The following is a 19,182-nucleotide window of genomic DNA, read 5'->3' on the forward strand; positions in this document are numbered from 1 at the left end:
CTCCCAGAAAGCCTCAGATCAGCTGAAACACTCAGTTTATTTAAATCCAGGTTGAAGACTCACCTGTTCTCAGCTGCATTTGAATAAAGCACCAAATCCACACTTTAAGCTTAAATTTCAAAACTTACATTTAACTACTGATTTTATCTACTGTTCTGATTTTATCTGTTTTGATTTTATATACTGTTGTTTGTTTGTTTGTTTGTTTGTTTGTTAATTAGTTAGTTAGTTTATTTGCTTGTTTTATTCAATTTTAAATCATGCTTTTTATTTGTTCTTGTTTCTAATGTCTCTGTAAAGCACTTTGAATCACCTTGTTGTTGAATTGTGCTATACAAATAAACTTGCCTTGCCTTGCCTTACAGGGATACATTATTAAGTGATCAGTTAACATTAACTCAAAATATCTGGTGGCACAGTTGCTACAGAAGAGCTATATGAAAACAAGCATCATGTAATGTGAGTTTCCTCACAGCAATGTAAGTTTTTACACCATATATTGGGAATAACAAAAGATAACTTTAACACAAAGCTTGAGCTCCTCATCAACTCAACTCATCTTTCTTAATAAACTTAACTGAATGAAGATTCAAGTGATTAACATTGATTCAAAACACTTTTTTGAGAGAAATGTTTACAGTTTTCCTTGTTGTGTTCTAGTTAATGGTCTAACATTAAGTAGCACCATTTTACTTGGGCCTTATGAACAAAATGAGTCACATTTTCAAAGAAAGAACTTGCATAATACAGCACTCAAGAAAATTAACCCCGCTGGCACAGCAATAAAGCATGTGCCACTTCTTTGTGAACCTCGGGAAGCTGCAAATATTAATTTAAGTGCTAAATTTACCTGAGCTTGCACTGAAAAGAACGTCTTATAAAATACACCGTGATTCAATGTAACTGTGTTCACATATTTGGCTTTCAAACAGCCCAGTAAGGTAAAGGATTATTAAACCCAAAGCACAGAAACACATCCACGGCTGCTATATTAATAATGGATTGCATTGACATAGTGTATTTCGAGACCCTCAAAGCGCTTTACAACTCCACTATTCATTCACTCTCACACACTGGTGGTAGGCATAGCTGGCCTGGGGCAGACTGACAGAAGCGAGGCTGCTATGTCACGCCATCGGCCCCTCTGGCCATCACTAGTAGGTGGTAGGTGAAGTGTCTTGCCCGAGGACACAATGACCAAGACAAACAGTGCTGGGGATCGAACCGGCAACCTTCCAGTTACAAGATGAGCTTCCCAACCCCCTGAACCACGGTCCACAGTACTATAGTACACTAAATTGAATTTAATCATTGCTGTATTCGAATTCTGTTACCACTCCAGAGATGCATGGGTGGTATTGTTTTGTTTTTTTTATGGATTTCAAAGGGGAATACCAAAAATGTGCTTCATGCCTCCATTAAAAAGAAGCCTAAGATACAACTGTGTAACCGTTTTATAGCCATGTCCTGGGTAAATATGACATTCTTTTAAATGCCTCAAAACCATATGATAAGACATGTCTTAAGACAGGTCCTAAGATATCACAAAACTCATTCCTTGCATGAAGCACAGTCACACAAAGGTTTAATTCATTAGTCAGTGACACATAAAACAAGGAAGAGCTTCTTAAAATCCAAAGCCTGTATTTAATTTCTGACAGTCTGTGTTTATCTTAAACCCCCCCGGCTGTCGAACAGTGATGGTCTTTCGCGTAACTACTTGACCTAAAGACGGCCCAAAAATTTCAATAACGTCTGTGTTGATTAGAAAAGAGATTAGCGCCCGATGTCATCTGATCTACAGATGACATCAGGCGCTGCATTATTAACACAAAAATAAATCAATAAAAATGTGAGCTTGGAAAAAAGCACAAATTTTACTCACTGCAAACTAGTCTGTGCATTCAAAGCAGTGGCGTGTGTGGGATTTGGACGTTTCCAAGACATTTAAATGGCAGAAAAGGTGCTTTTATAATCTTGATCCCTCTAAAACTCTCTTTTGATCTCTGTTTTAATCTCAGTTCAGGTTGTTTTGAATTTGCTTTTACAGGTTTTCTTATATTGTGGGTATTTGTGCCTGCAGGTTCACAACAACAGAATAGTTTTACTGACCACTTAAAAGGCTTCCGACTGCAAGTTACACTTTAATTACACAATTCAAGAACCTCACATCCACAGCCAGTTTAGAATCACCAATTAGCCTTACGTGTATGTCTTTGGTCTTTAGTAGGAAGCCAGAGTAACCACAGGACACCCACTTGAAGTACACTGGAGCATGCCACCCCATTTCAGAGCCTTTCAGTACCTTTGTCAATGCACCCTCTGGCCTCTGTATGGGCTCTGTTCTTCATGTGCACCACATATGATCACTTCTGCTGTTTTACTGTTACAGTGTTTAGAGAATCTCCCACGATCCTTTAAAGACCAGCAGATGCCTGTCTCTGTGGGATCGTGGGCAAGTATGGTGGGAATACAGTTCTCATTACAGTGTCAAGGTACCCACTGAACTCTGTAATCACTGTCCTATAAAAATTATACACAGGCATACCGTCTAAAGTTTCACAGTTTCAAGATTCCTTAAAAATACAATTTTCCTTGATTTGACCCACACTGTTGGATCTAAAATCCTTCTCGGTAGATAACGATGAACTCTGATCCACAAAAATATTTTGCACTTGTACAACAGTATGCTATGTTAAAATCGTCAAATGTCTGGCTAAAATAATGACATTTACGACATTTTTGTTGCTGACTGTACTGATGATCACAATAATGATGAGACCATCTGAAGCTCAATCTCACGCTGAGCTCTTCCTGATGGTTTTGAAGTCTGGAAAGTATGCTGAGATTATTTTTATGCCTTCGCAATCAGAGTTCTTGTTCCATATTTGATCTTTCTCTCAACAGAGCCGAGTCATGTTCAGTTTACCAGGCCTCCGAGGTCTATGCTGACTGAGCCTGCCCTGGGATCAAACTGATTCTAGTTCAGGGCTTAGGGGCTTTCTCTGCCAGGAGGAAGAAAATCACTGACCCACATTGGCTCTATTTACTGGGAGCCTTTCAAAGCACACATCAACGCACACATTAAAAGGACACCTCCTGGTGGACTGCTGCAATTACACGATGTGTTCATTCAATCAAATCCTGTCCATTCACAAAGTTCTTCACTCACCCTGACCATTTGATTGATGATTGCCAAGCACGTGAGGCTTTATTCTGTGAATGGTAAAATAATGTGTCTGTTCCATTTCAGTCTTCACCACCGACATGATTTCCACTATTATTCTTTAAAGTATGGCTTCTTATTTCCTCTAAGCTATGTGGTCAGTGGTGATTCCACCAAAACGCTCAACCATTACTCTTAGCCTTGTCACCATTATAGTCCTCGTGTCTAAGAGCAAATTAAGTAAAAATATATGAACAGCAATGTAAAACAGCATAGTCTTACTGCCACAGGAGTGTTTTTTTGTTTGTTTTTTTGTTTGATTGATTGTTTTGTTTTGTTTTGTTTTTACTGTGGAGGGAAAGCCATACCAGGCAGTTCATATCCACTATACTTTTTTCACTTGATGCCAGCGGCGGACAGATATGGCAGTCTCTTTCAGTCGGCCACATAACAAATATACTGAGCATGTCAAACATATATGAGCAGGCTTTTTGCAATATCTATGAAATAAAGACTGATTAGTTTTACTAGTATGTATGCCAATATGTGAGTATGTTCTTCAGTTAAAGCAACAGCAAGCAGCTCATCATAAGGAACTATTCAATCACATGAAGCCAAATATTTAAACGGTAACAATAAGGTTTTAATGGAGTGTCCGGAATAAGTAATTAGTGCAGCGACAGGTCGCCTACACCCAACTACACCATACAAACACTTATGTCCCAATTTAAGCACGTTTGGCTTCATCATTAATGTAATAAACTCGAACTCACTCAAGATGTTATTTTGCGGTTTGCTTTGAGTAATGAATTGAGCTATAAAATGGTGAATCAGCACATCCTGCTGGTGATGCATGGTTATATCGTCTTTTTTAATGTCAAAAGAACAGCTTAGACAGATTAAAATGACCGTCTGAGTAAACGTATTTGAATTTAAATTGTATTATTAATATTATTCCGAGAAGGTCGTTGGTCTAAATCTAATCTGGTACCTTTCTGTGTAGTGTTTACATGTTTTTTCTGGGTACTCTGTCCTCCTCCTTCAGGCATGGGTTTAAGCTAATTGTTGACTCTAATTTGACCATAGGTGTTAATGTCTGGCTCTATATATAATATTAACACTGGGGCAGACTGGTCACCTGTCCACGAGTCCCTAAAATCTATTATTAAGGAAACTTTTATTCATTTATTTATTGTATTCTGTCTCTGTAACTAACATAAATAGATTCGTATCCATTCTTCTGAACTTTAGTCAAAGACTAAAAGATTCCACTCAACGTCAGACTCTTTAAATTATTTAACTATAAACTTACTGACCAACGATCAGGGAAAATCAGGATTTTACCAGGTCTGCCTGACAAATACCGGGGTCCATAGTCGGTCCTTCAGGCGCCTCGGACAGAAGTTTAGTTCTCGACTTTGATTGGTCGCTTTCGCAGCATCGTTCGTTTGACAAGTAAAACAGTGGTCCGCAGGAAAAGAAAGCTCCGTGCGCTATCTTCATTTGTACACTGCAAAGATGTCTGAGGAGCGATCTGAAAGATCCGATGGGAGGATTGTCAAGATGGAGATCGACTACAGTTCAACTGTAGACCAGCGTCTCCCGGAATGTGAAAAAATGGCTAAAGTAAGCGGGTTGTAAAAGAGGCCAGCGCCGGCTGAGTCATGGTGCAGCGAGATCAGTGTTAGCATTCAGACTAGCATCTAGCGTTACTGGCTTTGTCTGGATAGCTCTTATGACCAAATATACAGTAAATATACTTTACTTTGTAATTTGAGGATTTTTTTACTTCCATAAACTTCCAGTGTACTCTGTTTACACACACACGCAGGTATTTATTTGTTATTATACTCGCTAGCATGCTAGTATTCTTAGCGTTAGCTAAACCTTTAGCTAGTTTGCCAACCTGGAAAAGTGACTTAAACATTTTGCTGGTACAAAAGCAGGACTTACCTGTTGTCAGCTTACAGCAATAAATATATCTGACACTGTATTTGTGCATTCTTCTGTCGCAGGAGGGCAAGTTGCAGGAAGCTATCGAGAGCTTGTTATCATTGGAGAAGCAAACCAGAACAGTAAGTCGATGTACACTGTTGCAATTTGTGTTCTTGACCATTTAGCTGCAGAAATACATCTAAGAACTCGGGTCCGATGTGACAGTAACATAAATAATATAAATTGAGATTAAAACACATTCTTAAGTTAAAGTTGTTTTTCCATTTTCAAACTATTTGTAGATGTCAGATTCAGACCCAGTCTTTAATAGGTGCAGCTGATCATAGGAGTGTAAACGAATGGACACGGTTAACCAGAGAACAGTGTCGCATAATTCTCTTTGCAAAGTCTTTTTTGTAAAACAGTAAAACTGAAAGATGTGTTGATGAAATAAGAAATGAATTTTTCATGATTGCAATGTATATTGGTTAACATGTATTTTTTTTTATTGTTGTTGTTTTTGGTTTGTTTGCTTGTTTGTTTGTTTTTTAATCTGCCTTTAACCATTGTGCAGGCATCAGACATGGTATCAACCTCCAGAATCCTTGTGGCTGTGGTTCAGATGTGTTATGAAGCCAAGGACTGGGATGCACTCAATGAAAACATCATGCTACTCACCAAACGGAGGAGTCAGCTCAAACAGGTTACATACCTCTTTTGTCTTGATTCCTGTTTTGTATCAATTCTGTCCTAAAACATTCTTCTGAATCTACAGTCTTAATACAGAAACATTTTATCATGCTTCTAAAGCCTTTTTTCAAATTGTATTACAATGTATAAATATATTGCTCAGTTACATGAGCAATCATAATTACTGGTCATGTAACTGTTTTTAATGAAAACATGCTGCAATGTTATCTATAGTGTAAGATCAGGATCTGTTTTGAAATGATTTCCTCTGAGGGGTAAAATGCTAAATACACTTTTTTGGAAAGTACCACTCCGACAAAATTTAGTCAAGACAAGTCCTTAAATTCAGAGCTCTTTTAATAAGCTTAACTTAATAACCCACAACCATTCTTTGAAAGTTAATACAACCTGAATCTGTTAGTTGTTTTTGTTTATTTGTTTGTTTTTCCTCTATTAGGCTGTTGCCAAAATGGTCCAAGAATGCTACAAGTATGTGGATGCTGTGACTGATCTCACCATCAAGCTGAGGCTAATCGACACACTTCGCACTGTGACAGCTGGAAAGGTCTGGAATATATGTGATTTAATGTTGATATCTGAAAATTTGTATAGATTTGGAAAGCTATCAAAGAAGTTACAGCTAAATAATGAGAGATTAGGCTAGCTTAAGCATTGCAGGTTGAATACGGTCACAGTTACCTAAAATCTGAAAGGTGAATTTTTTTTGTAATCAATGAAATTCTTGAAAAATTCAGTTCAGTGAAAAACGGAATGAAAAATTCTTTTTTTTTTTTTTCACATGCCTAAACTTCCAATCACAAATTAATGTGGTCTGGTTTACACACAACTATTTTGCAAATGTCTGTTGTCTGTTGAAGGCAGGTCATAGTAACTATTTGCTTAACTAACACTCTAAATTTGTCCACGTCACAGATCTATGTGGAGATCGAGCGTGCCAGGCTAACAAAGACCTTAGCTAATATCAAGGAGCAAAATGGAGAGGTCAAAGAGGCAGCTGCCATTCTTCAAGAATTACAGGTAAGGAACAGATGGTTTCAATTTTATACCTTCAAGATGATGAGGTCTGTGCAGCAGTTGTTGTTTCCTTATTGCTGTTGGGTGTATGGGGGAGATTTTATAATTTGTATGACTATAGTTTAAAAATACATAGATTAAGATTAAATAAATATTCCCATTCATTACTCACGCATGTTCTGATCAGGTGGAGACATATGGCTCAATGGAGAAAAAGGAGAAGGTGGAGTTTATATTGGAACAGATGAGGCTTTGCATTGCTGTCAAGGATTACATTCGTACCCAGATCATCAGCAAGAAGATAAACACCAAGTTTTTCCAAGAGGAGGGCACAGAGGTATGAAACAGACCAGGAACTGGGAATTAATTAATTAAAGATGGCAATGAAATATATTTTAATGTATTTTCATGGGTGGCATCTGTACCCTCTTGTATCAGTTTGGTAGGTTTTAGCTTCAAGGGCTGACCTAATCAAACTTTTTTCTCATGAACAACTCAGGAGCAGAAGTTGAAGTACTACAACCTGATGATTCAGGTGGACCAGCATGAGGGCTCCTACCTGTCCATCTGCAAACACTACAGGGCCATTTATGATACCCCTTGCATCTTGGAGGACAGCAGCAAGTGGCAACAGGTGTGTATATGTGTATGTGTGTATATATATATATATTTACTGTCAAGAGTATAAAGGTTGTTTTAACGGATGTTTAACTTTGTGATTAGCAAATTCAGCTTGCTGACTTGTTTACAAATAATGACAGGGGTTTCCTGTAGAAAATGATACTGGGTTTTTTTGTGGTTTTGTTGTTTTTTGTAATATTTGCAGGTCTTAAAGTGAGATAAATACAACCTCAGATGAGCAATAACAGATGACGTATTGCATCATGTAATTATTTAACAAAAGTTAGTGTGTGTGTGTCTGGGGAGGGGGCACAAAACCCAGTACACGCACCCCAGTACGCCCTAAGATTCAATGGGTAGTAGAACTACTTTTGACAGGAATAACTTGAAGTAATAGTTTCTGTATAACTCAGTCTCTCACAGTGTTGTGGAGGAATCTCAGCCCCCAAAACTGCTTCAGATCACTAAGCTTTGTGGGCATTTGTTTATGCACAGCTCTCTTAAGGTTACCCTGCAGCATTTTAATCTGGACTGGACTTTGACTGGGCCATTGCAACACTTTGGCTGAAAAAAAAAAGCGTCAATCTGTTATAGATTTGCTGGTGTCCTTGGAATCATTGTCCAGCAAACCATCCACCATTAAAGAGGTGATCGTGCTTGCTGATGATCAGTTAATCAAGTGTATTTGATTAACCTGACTAAATGTGTCCTAAAGTATTGGAGGGAGACGTTCTCTTAGTCCTGTTACTGAAATCTGTATTTATGTGTAACAGTTAATTAGGTCTTTTTTGTTTTTCCTTTTTTTTTTTTTTTTTTTCTTCCTGTATGTCTAGTTTGCTTGTTGCTTGTTGAGTGCTGCAGCTACTTTTTTGTCTTTCAGGCCCTGAAGAGTGTGGTGCTCTATGTGATTCTTTCACCCTATGAGAACGAGCAGTCAGACCTTGTGCACAGAATCAGTGGAGACAAGAAACTGGAAGAAATCCCGAAATACAAGTGAGAAATAATTTTTGCTTCTTTTGGTGCTGCTGTACTCTAAAAAAGTAAGCTACAGATGTGTTGTGGCTAGATAATAGAAAAATACAAAGAAAACACAATATATGTTACAGTATAATGTAGCTTGCTACCTTTTCTCAATTACTATATGAATCTTTGTGGACAGTCCCACACACAGTGGGTATTTGCTATTTTAGCGAAGTTGCTAAATGTTTTTATCTCAAGAAAATGCTAAAAACTATTTAAAAATGTTGCTGTTTGCTGATGATGGTAATATTTTCTGCTCTGGTGATGATTTGCTGGCTTCACCTTATTTAAGCTATTGTGCAGAGGTCTGGGGCAATAACTACAAAAGTACATCACATCCACTGTTATTGTTTATTTATTTATTTATTTTAAAGGCAGTAATGATCATTTACAATTCAGGTTACAAGGACTTTATAAATTGACTATTTTTAAAGATTAAATGATTAAAATTTGTAGATCTTGTGAAATTCTGGACAGAGCAAAACATAATCAGCTACCAGGAAATATTCAAAGCATTTTTTTCTGAGAGAATGAAGTTATAATTTAAGGGGTTTTTGCAACTTCAAAACGGAAGGTGTATACTACCAGGAAAAGTTCTAGTTTGAGTGTGTGGAGTCAGACAGTTAAAGGTTGAATCAGTGTCCAAACATGAAGCAGGTCAAAAAGAGAGGTATGGTATGGATATGGTCCTCAAGAGATGTAAAGAAGGGGACAATGTTGAATTTCAGTGAATGTCTCTGGTTGTTACTTTGTGCTTATTTGGATTTTGTAATTAACATTCCCTAAGTGGAGTTACTTGGCTTTCATGTGCAGATGTGAACTTATGGAGTTGTAAATATAAGATGATCAGATTATTATTTTGTGTATTTCATTTTGTTTATATTCTGTGTTATTGGAAGTGTTTATAATGTTGTTGTTATTGTTGTTGAGGTTTATAACAATAATTAAGTTGGTTAAATAGTATCTTATGAAGGAAGAATGTGATTAAATAAGTGTGCACTTCTTCCCACTTATTTCAGATAAGTAAACTGAGTCAAAAAAAGAGGAGCAGTATTGTACTGTGTTTTGCTTCATTTTTCTTCTTTTGCCGTTGTTTTCCTACATAATTACGTAATCAAACAATCCAAACAAATCAACAAAACAATTCAAGGCAGTACTTTTTCCTAAGCTACTTGGGAGAGCTAACCACAGCAATGTTCACATATGTTGATACTGGGTGTGTACTCTCCGTAGCAAGGTGTAGATACAAGTTTTATTGGGAGGGGTTGTTAATAAATATTCTTCTTGTCCCAGGGACCTTCTGAAACAGTTCACTACCATGGAGTTAATGCGCTGGGCCTCCTTGGTGGAGGATTATGGGAAAGAGCTGAGAGACGGATCACCCAACAGCCCTGCAACAGATGTCTTCTCTTATACAGAGGAAGGGGAGAAAAGGTGGAAGGACCTGAAGAATAGAGTGGTCGAGCATGTAAGTCCTATTGTCGAGAGCAGGGGCTTCTCACTTGGAGTTTGAACACACAACTGTGACACTTTGTTAGACTTGTTTTAGTTTTGACGGTTTTCTGAGTGCTTTCTTAGTTTTAAACTTGTCAGTGGGTGACATGTTTTCCCCTCGTTTTTTACTAAAGTAAAGTAGTTGGCAGGACCATTCAAAACCTTTTTTTCTTATAATGAGCAAGAGACTGAGTTCAATTTAAATAGATACAAGGACTAATCCCAGAAGGTTGATTCTCTTCATCTGGACGTAGCGTTTTCAGTGGGAGAAACATTTTGTCAGTCATCCAAGTGACTTCTTCAGTCTCAGCTGACTGCAGGTTTCCCCAGCCTTATAAACACTACATTTGCACAATGACTGAATTTAACCCACTGAATGAACAATGGGCTGTGAGGTCAGTTCCTTGATCATTAATATGTAATAGGACTAAATGGAACACAATTGGACATACAATAGAAATACGATGGAGGCAACTGAGATAAAGATGACTCTGAAGCTTTATGCAGATTGAGTGGATAAACTGTCTGGCTCTTATATTTAGGTACATTGTATGTGCACTGATAACCGTGATATGATTTTCACGTGTTTTCTGCTGTCCCCAGAACATCCGAATAATGGCCAAATATTACACGAGAATCACAATGAAAAGGATGGCTAACCTTCTTGACCTCTCTGTTGATGTAAGTAAAACAATATAGCTAAATAACTCATTTAAATGTAGTTTTTGAGTGTAACTCGGAACTGCCGAGTTACACTCAAAAACTATAAATAAGAGGCACTAACCCAGGTCTCTCTCTCTCGTTAAATACTTTATCAGGAGTCGGAGGAGTTCCTCTCCAGCCTAGTTGTAAACAAGACCATCTACGCCAAGGTTGACCGGCTGGCTGGCATCATCAACTTTCAGCGGCCCAAAGACCCCAATGACCTGCTCAACGACTGGTCACACAAACTCAACTCACTTATGTCTCTGGTCAACAAGACCACACATCTCATTGCCAAGGAGGAAATGATTCATAATCTGCAGTGAAATGTTTATGTTTTGATTCATATTTTGTTTTTCCCTCTGTGGAAATGTTTTTGACTACACAGTATAATGGCAGCCTGTGAAAGCAATCTAATTCCAATGTGATAGAATTAGCAAAAAAAAGTCTTCAACACACATGAACATGCAAACACTTATCCTTTGCATCTCACTCTGGACTGGATATTCAAAGTGTTACACATTGCCATTTGATGTAATATATACAGTAGTTTAGCCTCTGTTTCTTTATAAAAACCTGGTTTTCAATGTACATCTAGCAATGTAAACAATAAACTTCTGACATTTGGTTAACAGTTATATATGTAGGTGTTATTGTAGCCTGACTTACATTGATTCTATTATGACAAACCATGAAAACATGAGTGCATAGTAGGTGATAAAAGGATTAATGTGAAAAACACCAAGGGCGTACAGCGCACAAAGTTCAATGAATAATATGTGCCGATGCTTTAATTACAATGGGTTATCCAGATTGCAGATCCCTCTCTTCACTTTGATTTTAATCTCCACGGGGCCCAAAATGAAATGTTTGACACATTCATGCACCACATAAAAAGATTTTTTCCACCAGCAGATATATTGACAAAGAAATTGTTGGCATCCAGTTGTGCACCAGTAAACACCACAGTAGGCATTTTGAGTGGTAATAGCACAAAAGCACAGGTAGAACTAATGACATTAAATGTGGCTCGGGATAATAAAATGTCAGGGGTGCCATAACAATGAGCTAGCATGCATAATAGCAGAATACTGGAACTTCTTATTTGAATGGAAAACTGCTTTTAATCATAGCAATTACCTCTGTGCTTTACTTACTATGTGTATGTGCCCTCATTTCTTGGCTTATGAGTGCGGAAAATACAATTTTAACTAGCTCAATTATATTTTCCCTCTTTTTTTATGTCCACAATGTAATGTGGCAAGTCAACATAAAGATTCAAATGTTATTATTGTGGATATTTTCAATACATCACAGTTTAATCTTACACACACCACTTATTGTTGTGTGTGTGGTCATTTCGGGTTTTTTAAATATGTTCTATGAAGCAAATGGATTAATTTTGGTCACCTCGAGGACTTGATTGGATTTATTAGAAACACCTCATCTGTGTCACAAAATCGGCTCATATCATTGTACATCCCTGAGAGTTATAAAAGGCTTGACTGGATGGATGAGGAAAAATACCTTTAGGTTAAGGGAAGATAAGTGACGTTCCTAAAATGTCATAAACTCAAAATGCTTTTTAGTTTTATACTAAATTTTTTAGTTTAATAAACATAATTTGATGCAGATTTCTTTTTTAAACCGTAATGCTACATTTCAGATTTTATATTTTCAGACATCCATCCATCCATCCATTCGCTTCCGCTTATCCTTTTCAGGGTCGCGGGGGGCGCTGGAGCCTATCCCAGCTATTTTCAGACATATAGGAGTCAATCCTACAGTTGTAGAACATTGTCTGTCCCACTCATGAATTTGAAAATATCTATAAGATATTAAAACATGCATTTGGGGGTTAATTATATCTGTCCTGGGACAAAATGTAAACCTAGTTGTTGATAAAGTGGTTCCAAAATTATTATTTAAAATATAAAATAACTCTTGAGAAACCCCTCCCCCAAAAGAAAATGGCATTTTTCTCTTATCACAACTTCTTAATAACCGAATTGCATGTCAAATACAACAATTAAAATGTTATAAACGCACTTTTTTGTTTTCATTTTGTTGGCATGTGTGTTACAATTGTTAAACAACTTTTTAAAACACCAACATACTTTAAAGAAGAGTGATTGTATCCCAGGTCATTTGTTCAACTATGCCCATTTAGCCTGGAAAAGGAAAAGATAAAGTAGTTAGAAGGCGACAAAAAAGAAGTAATAAAGTAATATGAACAAGTCCTGTGATAATATTATGGATAGTCCAAAGGTCAGTTCTCTTTGGCAAATTTTGTATTTTTCCAATCTTTTCTGACTAGACTGTGTCACTCTAACCAATGCAGCACTGTTACCTGTATTACAAAAAGAAGATAAATTAATTTTGGTGTTTCCTTCCTTTTTTAAATATATATATTCACAATCATTCATGACTGTTGCAGTCCATTATGTTACTCAATTCAATATATACTCAATATATATAGAGATATATCTCTATATGTGTGTGTGTGTGTGTGTGTGTGTGTGTGTGTAATAAACTTTCTAAATATATTAAAAGTATATAAAATATTCTCATTATTATTATTATTAAATGTGTGAACAGTGTATTTGAGATAAATACTGAAATTAAATGAAAACGTTGGGGAACGTAGATTTCAAAAGTTGCTTAAATGAATATAAATTAAGTCTTAAGAATGTATATTATATGCTATAAAATATGCTTTTTCATATTCCAGAGTATTGGTGTGAGCTGTACCAAGCATAGCACACAGCAACTTAAATGTCACATAAAAGTGTACTTTTGATACCTGAGGTGGACAAATCTATATTTTTGATGTTTTTTTTTATGTGTTTTTCTTAGAAACATAACAGAGAATTATGAAATAAAAGACCAGTTTTAAAAAACGATTCCTAAATTGTGCTCTAACTGCAGAATGACCCGTAGACTAACTTTACTTGAATTTTAGTCCCACGTGTGTGCTTACAAGGAATAAAACGAACTACTATGACAAAAAGGATGCTTGTCATCACGGGCCATATAGACGCGCACGCAAACACACGTTTCGGTCCCCTCAACCTTCAGATCTGTACATCCCACTATGCTTTGCGATGACGGTCTGACAAGTGGATCCAAGATGGCGTAGAAAGTAAAGCTAGGTAAGTGTTGACTTCCCATTTTCAGCCCTTTCAGTTGTCTTTTTCATCTCAAAGGCACTGCCACGAAACCCCACCATAAATCATTAGGATAATGGCGAATGCTTTGAGTTTATGCACGAATAACAACACGATGTCATACCAGTTATATGCGTCCAAACACCGTGGCAAAATCACAGGCCCGAACCCGTTTTGTTTCGGCGAACCTAGCTAGCTAGCCCGCTAACATTAACAAACCAGACAGCCATTCTTGTTGTGAGCTTCCCAGTTTGGTTCCAAGAAAGGCCGTGTTTTGGCTAGCAGGCTAACTGCTAGCTACGCATACTCTATTTAGTGGCAACACTGTGTGCCCTGTGCAAAGGCGAGCGATAAGTTGACCAACACTTTGAGTGGGGACATTTTTTTTTGTTTTTTTGTTTTTTTGCAAGGCTTTGTGACGCTGCCGTCATCGCTCTTACTTGCAGCAGTCATGACAAGTTTGCTGGACAAACAATAGCTATAACTAACTACTGAAAGGCAGATCATGTCCACTCCAGTGTATTTGGTATTTAGTGTATGCACTCTTGCTGCCTCCTGCCAGTTAAGCTCAGGGAAATAAGTTTTTACAGCCGTATTTTGCACACGTTGCTGCTGACGATACTGTCAAGCCAAATAACGTTATCTGAGGACAACGGAGACAGTCGCGGTTGCTCTACAACTATTTTCCGTTATAAATATTAGCGTTTTCTTCCACTGTATATTGTAATCGTGGAGTCCCACGACTGAACACGAAAAATAAGACAGCTGCCCACCCGCTGCATCCCGCCAAACTATTTTTCGTTGCACCAGTGAAGTGCCAAGCACTAATATTAGGTAACGGCTATCCCCACAGTAACAAATAGGGCTGTGAATCGCTACATTGGTTTTAAACTAACCCTACTTGATCGTAGCAAGCACTGTGTTAATATCAGTCGTGCATCTCTTTCGTTTTTTTGTCTACAATTCTGTTGTTCATCTTCCCATAAGCCATCATTCTCTGGTCAAGCAACTTTTAACTCTCAACTACTTTTGGATGATTACATGTTTTTTCCTTAGTCTTAAGACTATTTTAATTATTATATTTGCAGAAAGTTGTTTTACAAATACAAACAGCTACTTTAAATTCAAATCCTAGAAGTTATTTTAAGATTTTCTGACATTGTGGATGAACCATTTTTATGCAAAATGCTCCAGACAATGTGTGATGACGAGGTGTGGCAAAATTGGTTAGTTTCATGTCTGCATGATGACAAAAAACTAGTTATACTAATCAAAAATGCATCTGTATTTTTTTTATTTTATTTTATTTTTAAAGGAAGCGTTCACACCACGAGTTCACTTTTTGAAGATCAGCAGACCTATAATGTGTCATATTCCTAAATGAAAAGGCAAAGAATTAGCTGCTTATGGTCCCCTCCCTGCTTGGTTAGCTTATTTTTTTCTGACTCATGGAATATCTGTCCAGGCCAATGGTGACGATTGTGGTATTTTTAGCGTTAAAATTAATATAAGTGCAATGACTGCATTATTTGCTTCACATGTGCTTTTTGCGACAGTGAAAAAAATCCTTCAAATACATTATTGTGTGTCATGTGTATTACCATGTACTGCACATAAGCTGAAAGACTTGTCTCTCTATGGTCCTAAGAGACATGTTGAGCCAGAGCAGCTATTACTAACGTAGCTGTATGTTAGTAGATGTTGAAGAAGTGTCTCAAACACTGTTACAGGGTTAACAGACTCCCCCACTGCACCCACCGCCTCTTGCATGATTGATTTTGATTTTGAAAATATTTTTTTAACAATGTGTGAAATGTCAAATCCTTTTGTTTAATGTCTTCATCATGCGATGCAGGTATAAATTGCAATTTCACAGCTAGCATATAGTAATTTGGTGCCTCCTCTCTCTCTTTCAAGGACACCCTGTTCCAAATATGCCTAAAATTACTGTGCTGTAGGTGACAGCTTCCCTGTTCCTCTGAGGTAGTCAGAATCAAAATCTAAATTCCATACTGTGGTGAGTGCTTGGATTGAAATTGAGCATCAGCTAACTGTTGAAACTCCGTTTGCTTTGCACATAGCTATAATAGGGGCTTTTAGTGTAGTATTTTTGTGACAAAAGCTCTTTATCTGCCTTCCTGAGATAAGTTGCAGTTCTGGTGTTGAAACCAGCGTGGTTGGAAACCGGGCCAGAAGTTGCTAGGCTGTTATCCAAGGCTAAGCATTTGAGGTTTTGGCGTTTGACAGGAGTTCACAGTGTACCCTCCCTATCCTGGAAAAAAAAAGCCACTTTCTTGTTTCTTACATGTTGTTGTATAAGATATTAATTAGAAGTTGCTAGAAAAGCTACTGGTAACAGCCCCCCCCCCCCCCCCCCCCCCCACTCCAAAAGACAAAAAAAAAAACAACACCCAGAACACGAGTACATTCATGGCTCAGTACATTTTCATTACAGCAGATGAAACTAAACAAAAGATATACTTTGAAACTTTAACCTTTTGTTCAAGTTTTGCATACTGTGAAAAAAGGTTTAGTAAATGAAGCTAATATGATTGCAACATATTTTTATGTATGTTTGTAAAAATATCGTGTTAAAAATTAAACGCTAGTGGTGCCACTTGAGTTTGAATATTTGTACAAAGCACAGTTGGTCTTTTTGTCCACACTGAGGAAACAGTGATTACCACTAGATAAAAGCAATGTTGGTCTTTACATTCAGTGTGACCTTTAGGATTTGGAATTGATAATTGGTTTTGGATGGTTACCAAATTGTCTAGATCATTTGAATCATGTGTCTCTGAACCTATGAATTTCCGTTATCTGTGCTATTATGTTTTCTCACAGTTAACACAGGGGCCTTTGTACTTCGGAATCACATATGAGGCTTTTTGAACTCCCTATTCTATACTATGTTTATATTTATTGATAATAAATCCACATTGATTTAGAAAATGTAGAAAACTTCCTATTCCTATTTTTTTTTCTCTCCAAAAGTTGATTAGGAATATACAAAGTGAAATGATCGTACCCCTAACCAGAACCTGTATTGGCAGTGATATTGTAATTTTATCAAGATCCATCCTTAGTGAACCCCACAATGTGAGCAGGGAAGTTGTAGATTCCAGCGGTAGAGTAAGTTAAATTTAAAAACTCAGCGGATTGTATGAGTTGTCAGATAAAGTACACGTATAATGCCTTACCTGCTTTCAAGGTGCACTGCTGTGCTTTTCCCAGTGGCTCCCAGCCTGGAATTTTTGTTCCGGGAATCCAAGTGTGTAGACATAAGTGCAAACTTCTCACAGTACTGTTTTTTTGTCACGGGGCAATATCGAACTGAACGCTGTGTACTGATGGGTTGAGGGCAAGTACCATTACACTCCTAGTCCCAAAATACGCAAGTCTCATCAGGACAGATTGTGATGAGGTTTTATCTGAAACATTGTAAAAATAAAAGTACTGCTAGAAATTCAACATAAAGGTTATATTGACTTTTCCTCTGCATACTGTCCAGCATGTCCACTATCTTGTCTCAGCAATGCCCCTTTATTCTGGATGATCAGTTATGCCCATTATGAGTCAGTTGACACCAGACAGCTGACTCTACTACTGACTTCAGAGCTTGATCATAAAGAAGAATGTCTCTTATATTGCTTAAGACATCTCACATGACTACATCTTTCTCTGCTCTTTGCACATGTATTTCAATTTACACTGTGTAAGCACAGGCAGAGGTTGAGGTATGTTAGAAACACTCCAAGGAGTCTTATCCTCTGTTCTTGTTGATTTATGGCAAACATCAGTTACATGAGAACTTGACTCTTGCTTGTTGCCACTGTAAAATTACATTTTACTGTAGAAAACCTTTTTAAAAAACAAAACAAAAACAAACTTGTTCCAAATCAAAAGCCACAATATATAATTTATTATTAAAGTGAACATAATTTAATAATTTATGACTGTGACGTTATGTGGAGGGGAAAAAAAACATTTACTTTATTTAAAAATAATGTTCTGTGTCAACTACATGTACAAGTAAAAGCAAATAAAAATGACCTATCAAATCGGGAGTTCATTGGAAGCAACAGACTATATCTTACCCAAATAGCGGAATTCAGTTTTCAGTGGAAAGTTAGGCAGCTGATGTTGGCTGCGTTTTACATATTGTTTGACAATAATCAGGATGACAATTTCCGAGAGGTTGGAGAAAAAGAAAATTGTTATCTTTTGTCTAGCCCTGTTTTTTTTTTTTTTTTTTTTTTTAAGTGTTCTTATTTTTGTGCCGTTTGTGTTTTATTTGTAGACGGTTTGTCCCTAAGTCATGGCGGACAGGAGAGCGGAGAAGTCATGTGAAGAAGCCAGTAGATCGTTAGCCAGGCGGGAGTACGAGGCGGCAGTCAGCCATAGCACGGATGCCCTGGTGGTCCTTGCACCCCAACCCCCATCCTCCAGCAACCCCATCCCGCTGAGCCCTCCATCTCTTGTCGCCGCCGCCGGACCCCTCCGCAGCCGTGCCCTGCTCTACCGAATTGCTGCCTTCTTGCAGCTGGTGAGGACACGGCTGATTTTTACAACTATTTAACATCCCCCAAAATCACAATGTAGAGACAGAACTCATTAACAATAATAATGTGAAATATAAAATTATCATCTAATACTCATCTTGAAATTATTACATTACATTGAAATAACTGACCATTGTCCTTTGAATCAACCTTTGTGAAATGAAGAGAAGATTAAAAATGAGGAAACAGAAGTTTCTTCCAGGGTACTGTTAGGTCATCTTTGCTGAAGACTAAAATTAGACCTGTTGCTTGAGGCTGAAGATTATGGAAACTACTTAAGTCTTATAAGTCTGATAATGTGAGGAAGTATCACCAAGTATTCTCATTTGTAAAGGTCATAAATTTTCTCCCCCATTTCTGCCAACAGAAAAATTATGATGAAGCAGATGAAGACTGCAAACATGGTGAGTGGCAACTCAAATTGTAAACAGTACTGATACTGTAAGTTTGTGTAGTGTAATAGGTAATTTTGTACCTGTGGTAGAAGTTTCACCATGTCCTGACATGTTAATTTTGCATCTACTGTAAGTGTTATAGCTGAAAAACAGAAGAAAATAAATGTTTAGGTCTGCACTCAGGTGATGCCTGGGGTCAAAGATAGTGTCCCAGTGTTGTCAAGTGAGTCGTTTACTGCAGTAAACCTGGGGCATTGCTGAAGCTTGCGGCATAGAAAAGTATATGGTACAATGTAGCCTCTTTCAGCCTGTATGAAAATACAAGCCCTGATAATCCTAAAATGTCATGTTTTCATTGAACTTTTCAGAAAATCAAATCAGTCCCTTTCACTCTT

General features: G+C 37.4%; 2 protein-coding genes across 3 annotated transcripts in view; both read left to right on the forward strand.

The window, feature by feature from the left end:
• The first annotated feature begins 4,553 nt into the window (after positions 1-4,553).
• On the forward strand, positions 4,554-11,301 carry psmd12 (proteasome 26S subunit, non-ATPase 12). Its single transcript, XM_082536430.1, has 11 exons — positions 4,554-4,792; positions 5,182-5,241; positions 5,676-5,804; positions 6,249-6,356; positions 6,725-6,829; positions 7,014-7,163; positions 7,326-7,460; positions 8,328-8,440; positions 9,761-9,935; positions 10,565-10,642; positions 10,780-11,301. Exons 1-11 carry the CDS (start codon positions 4,685-4,687, stop codon positions 10,987-10,989), a joined length of 1,371 nt encoding a protein of 456 aa, XP_082392556.1. The 5' UTR covers positions 4,554-4,684; the 3' UTR covers positions 10,990-11,301.
• Positions 11,302-13,692: 2,391 nt separating this feature from the next.
• helz (helicase with zinc finger) overlaps positions 13,693-19,182 on the forward strand; it is a 52,049-nt gene continuing 46,559 nt past the window's right edge. Inside the window, exons 1-4 of one of the 2 annotated variants that reach the window (XM_082535998.1) lie at positions 13,693-13,815; positions 15,748-15,847; positions 18,131-18,376; positions 18,760-18,796. In XM_082535998.1, coding sequence (XP_082392124.1) covers positions 18,149-18,376; positions 18,760-18,796 — 265 coding nt within the window. In that variant the 5' untranslated portion in view covers positions 13,693-13,815; positions 15,748-15,847; positions 18,131-18,148. The remainder of the gene's footprint in view (positions 13,816-15,747; positions 15,848-18,130; positions 18,377-18,759; positions 18,797-19,182) is intronic. The other variant, XM_082535997.1, reaches the window with a different exon arrangement.

This window comes from Aulonocara stuartgranti, assembly GCF_965226115.1.
Source record: "Aulonocara stuartgranti genome assembly, chromosome: 6".
NCBI classification, from domain to species: domain Eukaryota; kingdom Metazoa; phylum Chordata; class Actinopteri; order Cichliformes; family Cichlidae; genus Aulonocara; species Aulonocara stuartgranti.

What these genes read in the sequence shown, in the direction of transcription:
- psmd12 (XM_082536430.1), top strand. Translation starts at nt 4,685, where the DNA reads ATGTCTGAGGAGCGATCTGAAAGATCCGATGGGAGGATTGTCAAGATG. An exon ending in GCACTGTGACAGCTGGAAAG is followed by an intron (nt 6,357 to 6,724) that starts GTCTGGAATATA and finishes TCCACGTCACAG; the next exon opens with ATCTATGTGGAGATCGAGCG. An exon ending in CCATTCTTCAAGAATTACAG is followed by an intron (nt 6,830 to 7,013) that starts GTAAGGAACAGA and finishes TGTTCTGATCAG; the next exon opens with GTGGAGACATATGGCTCAAT.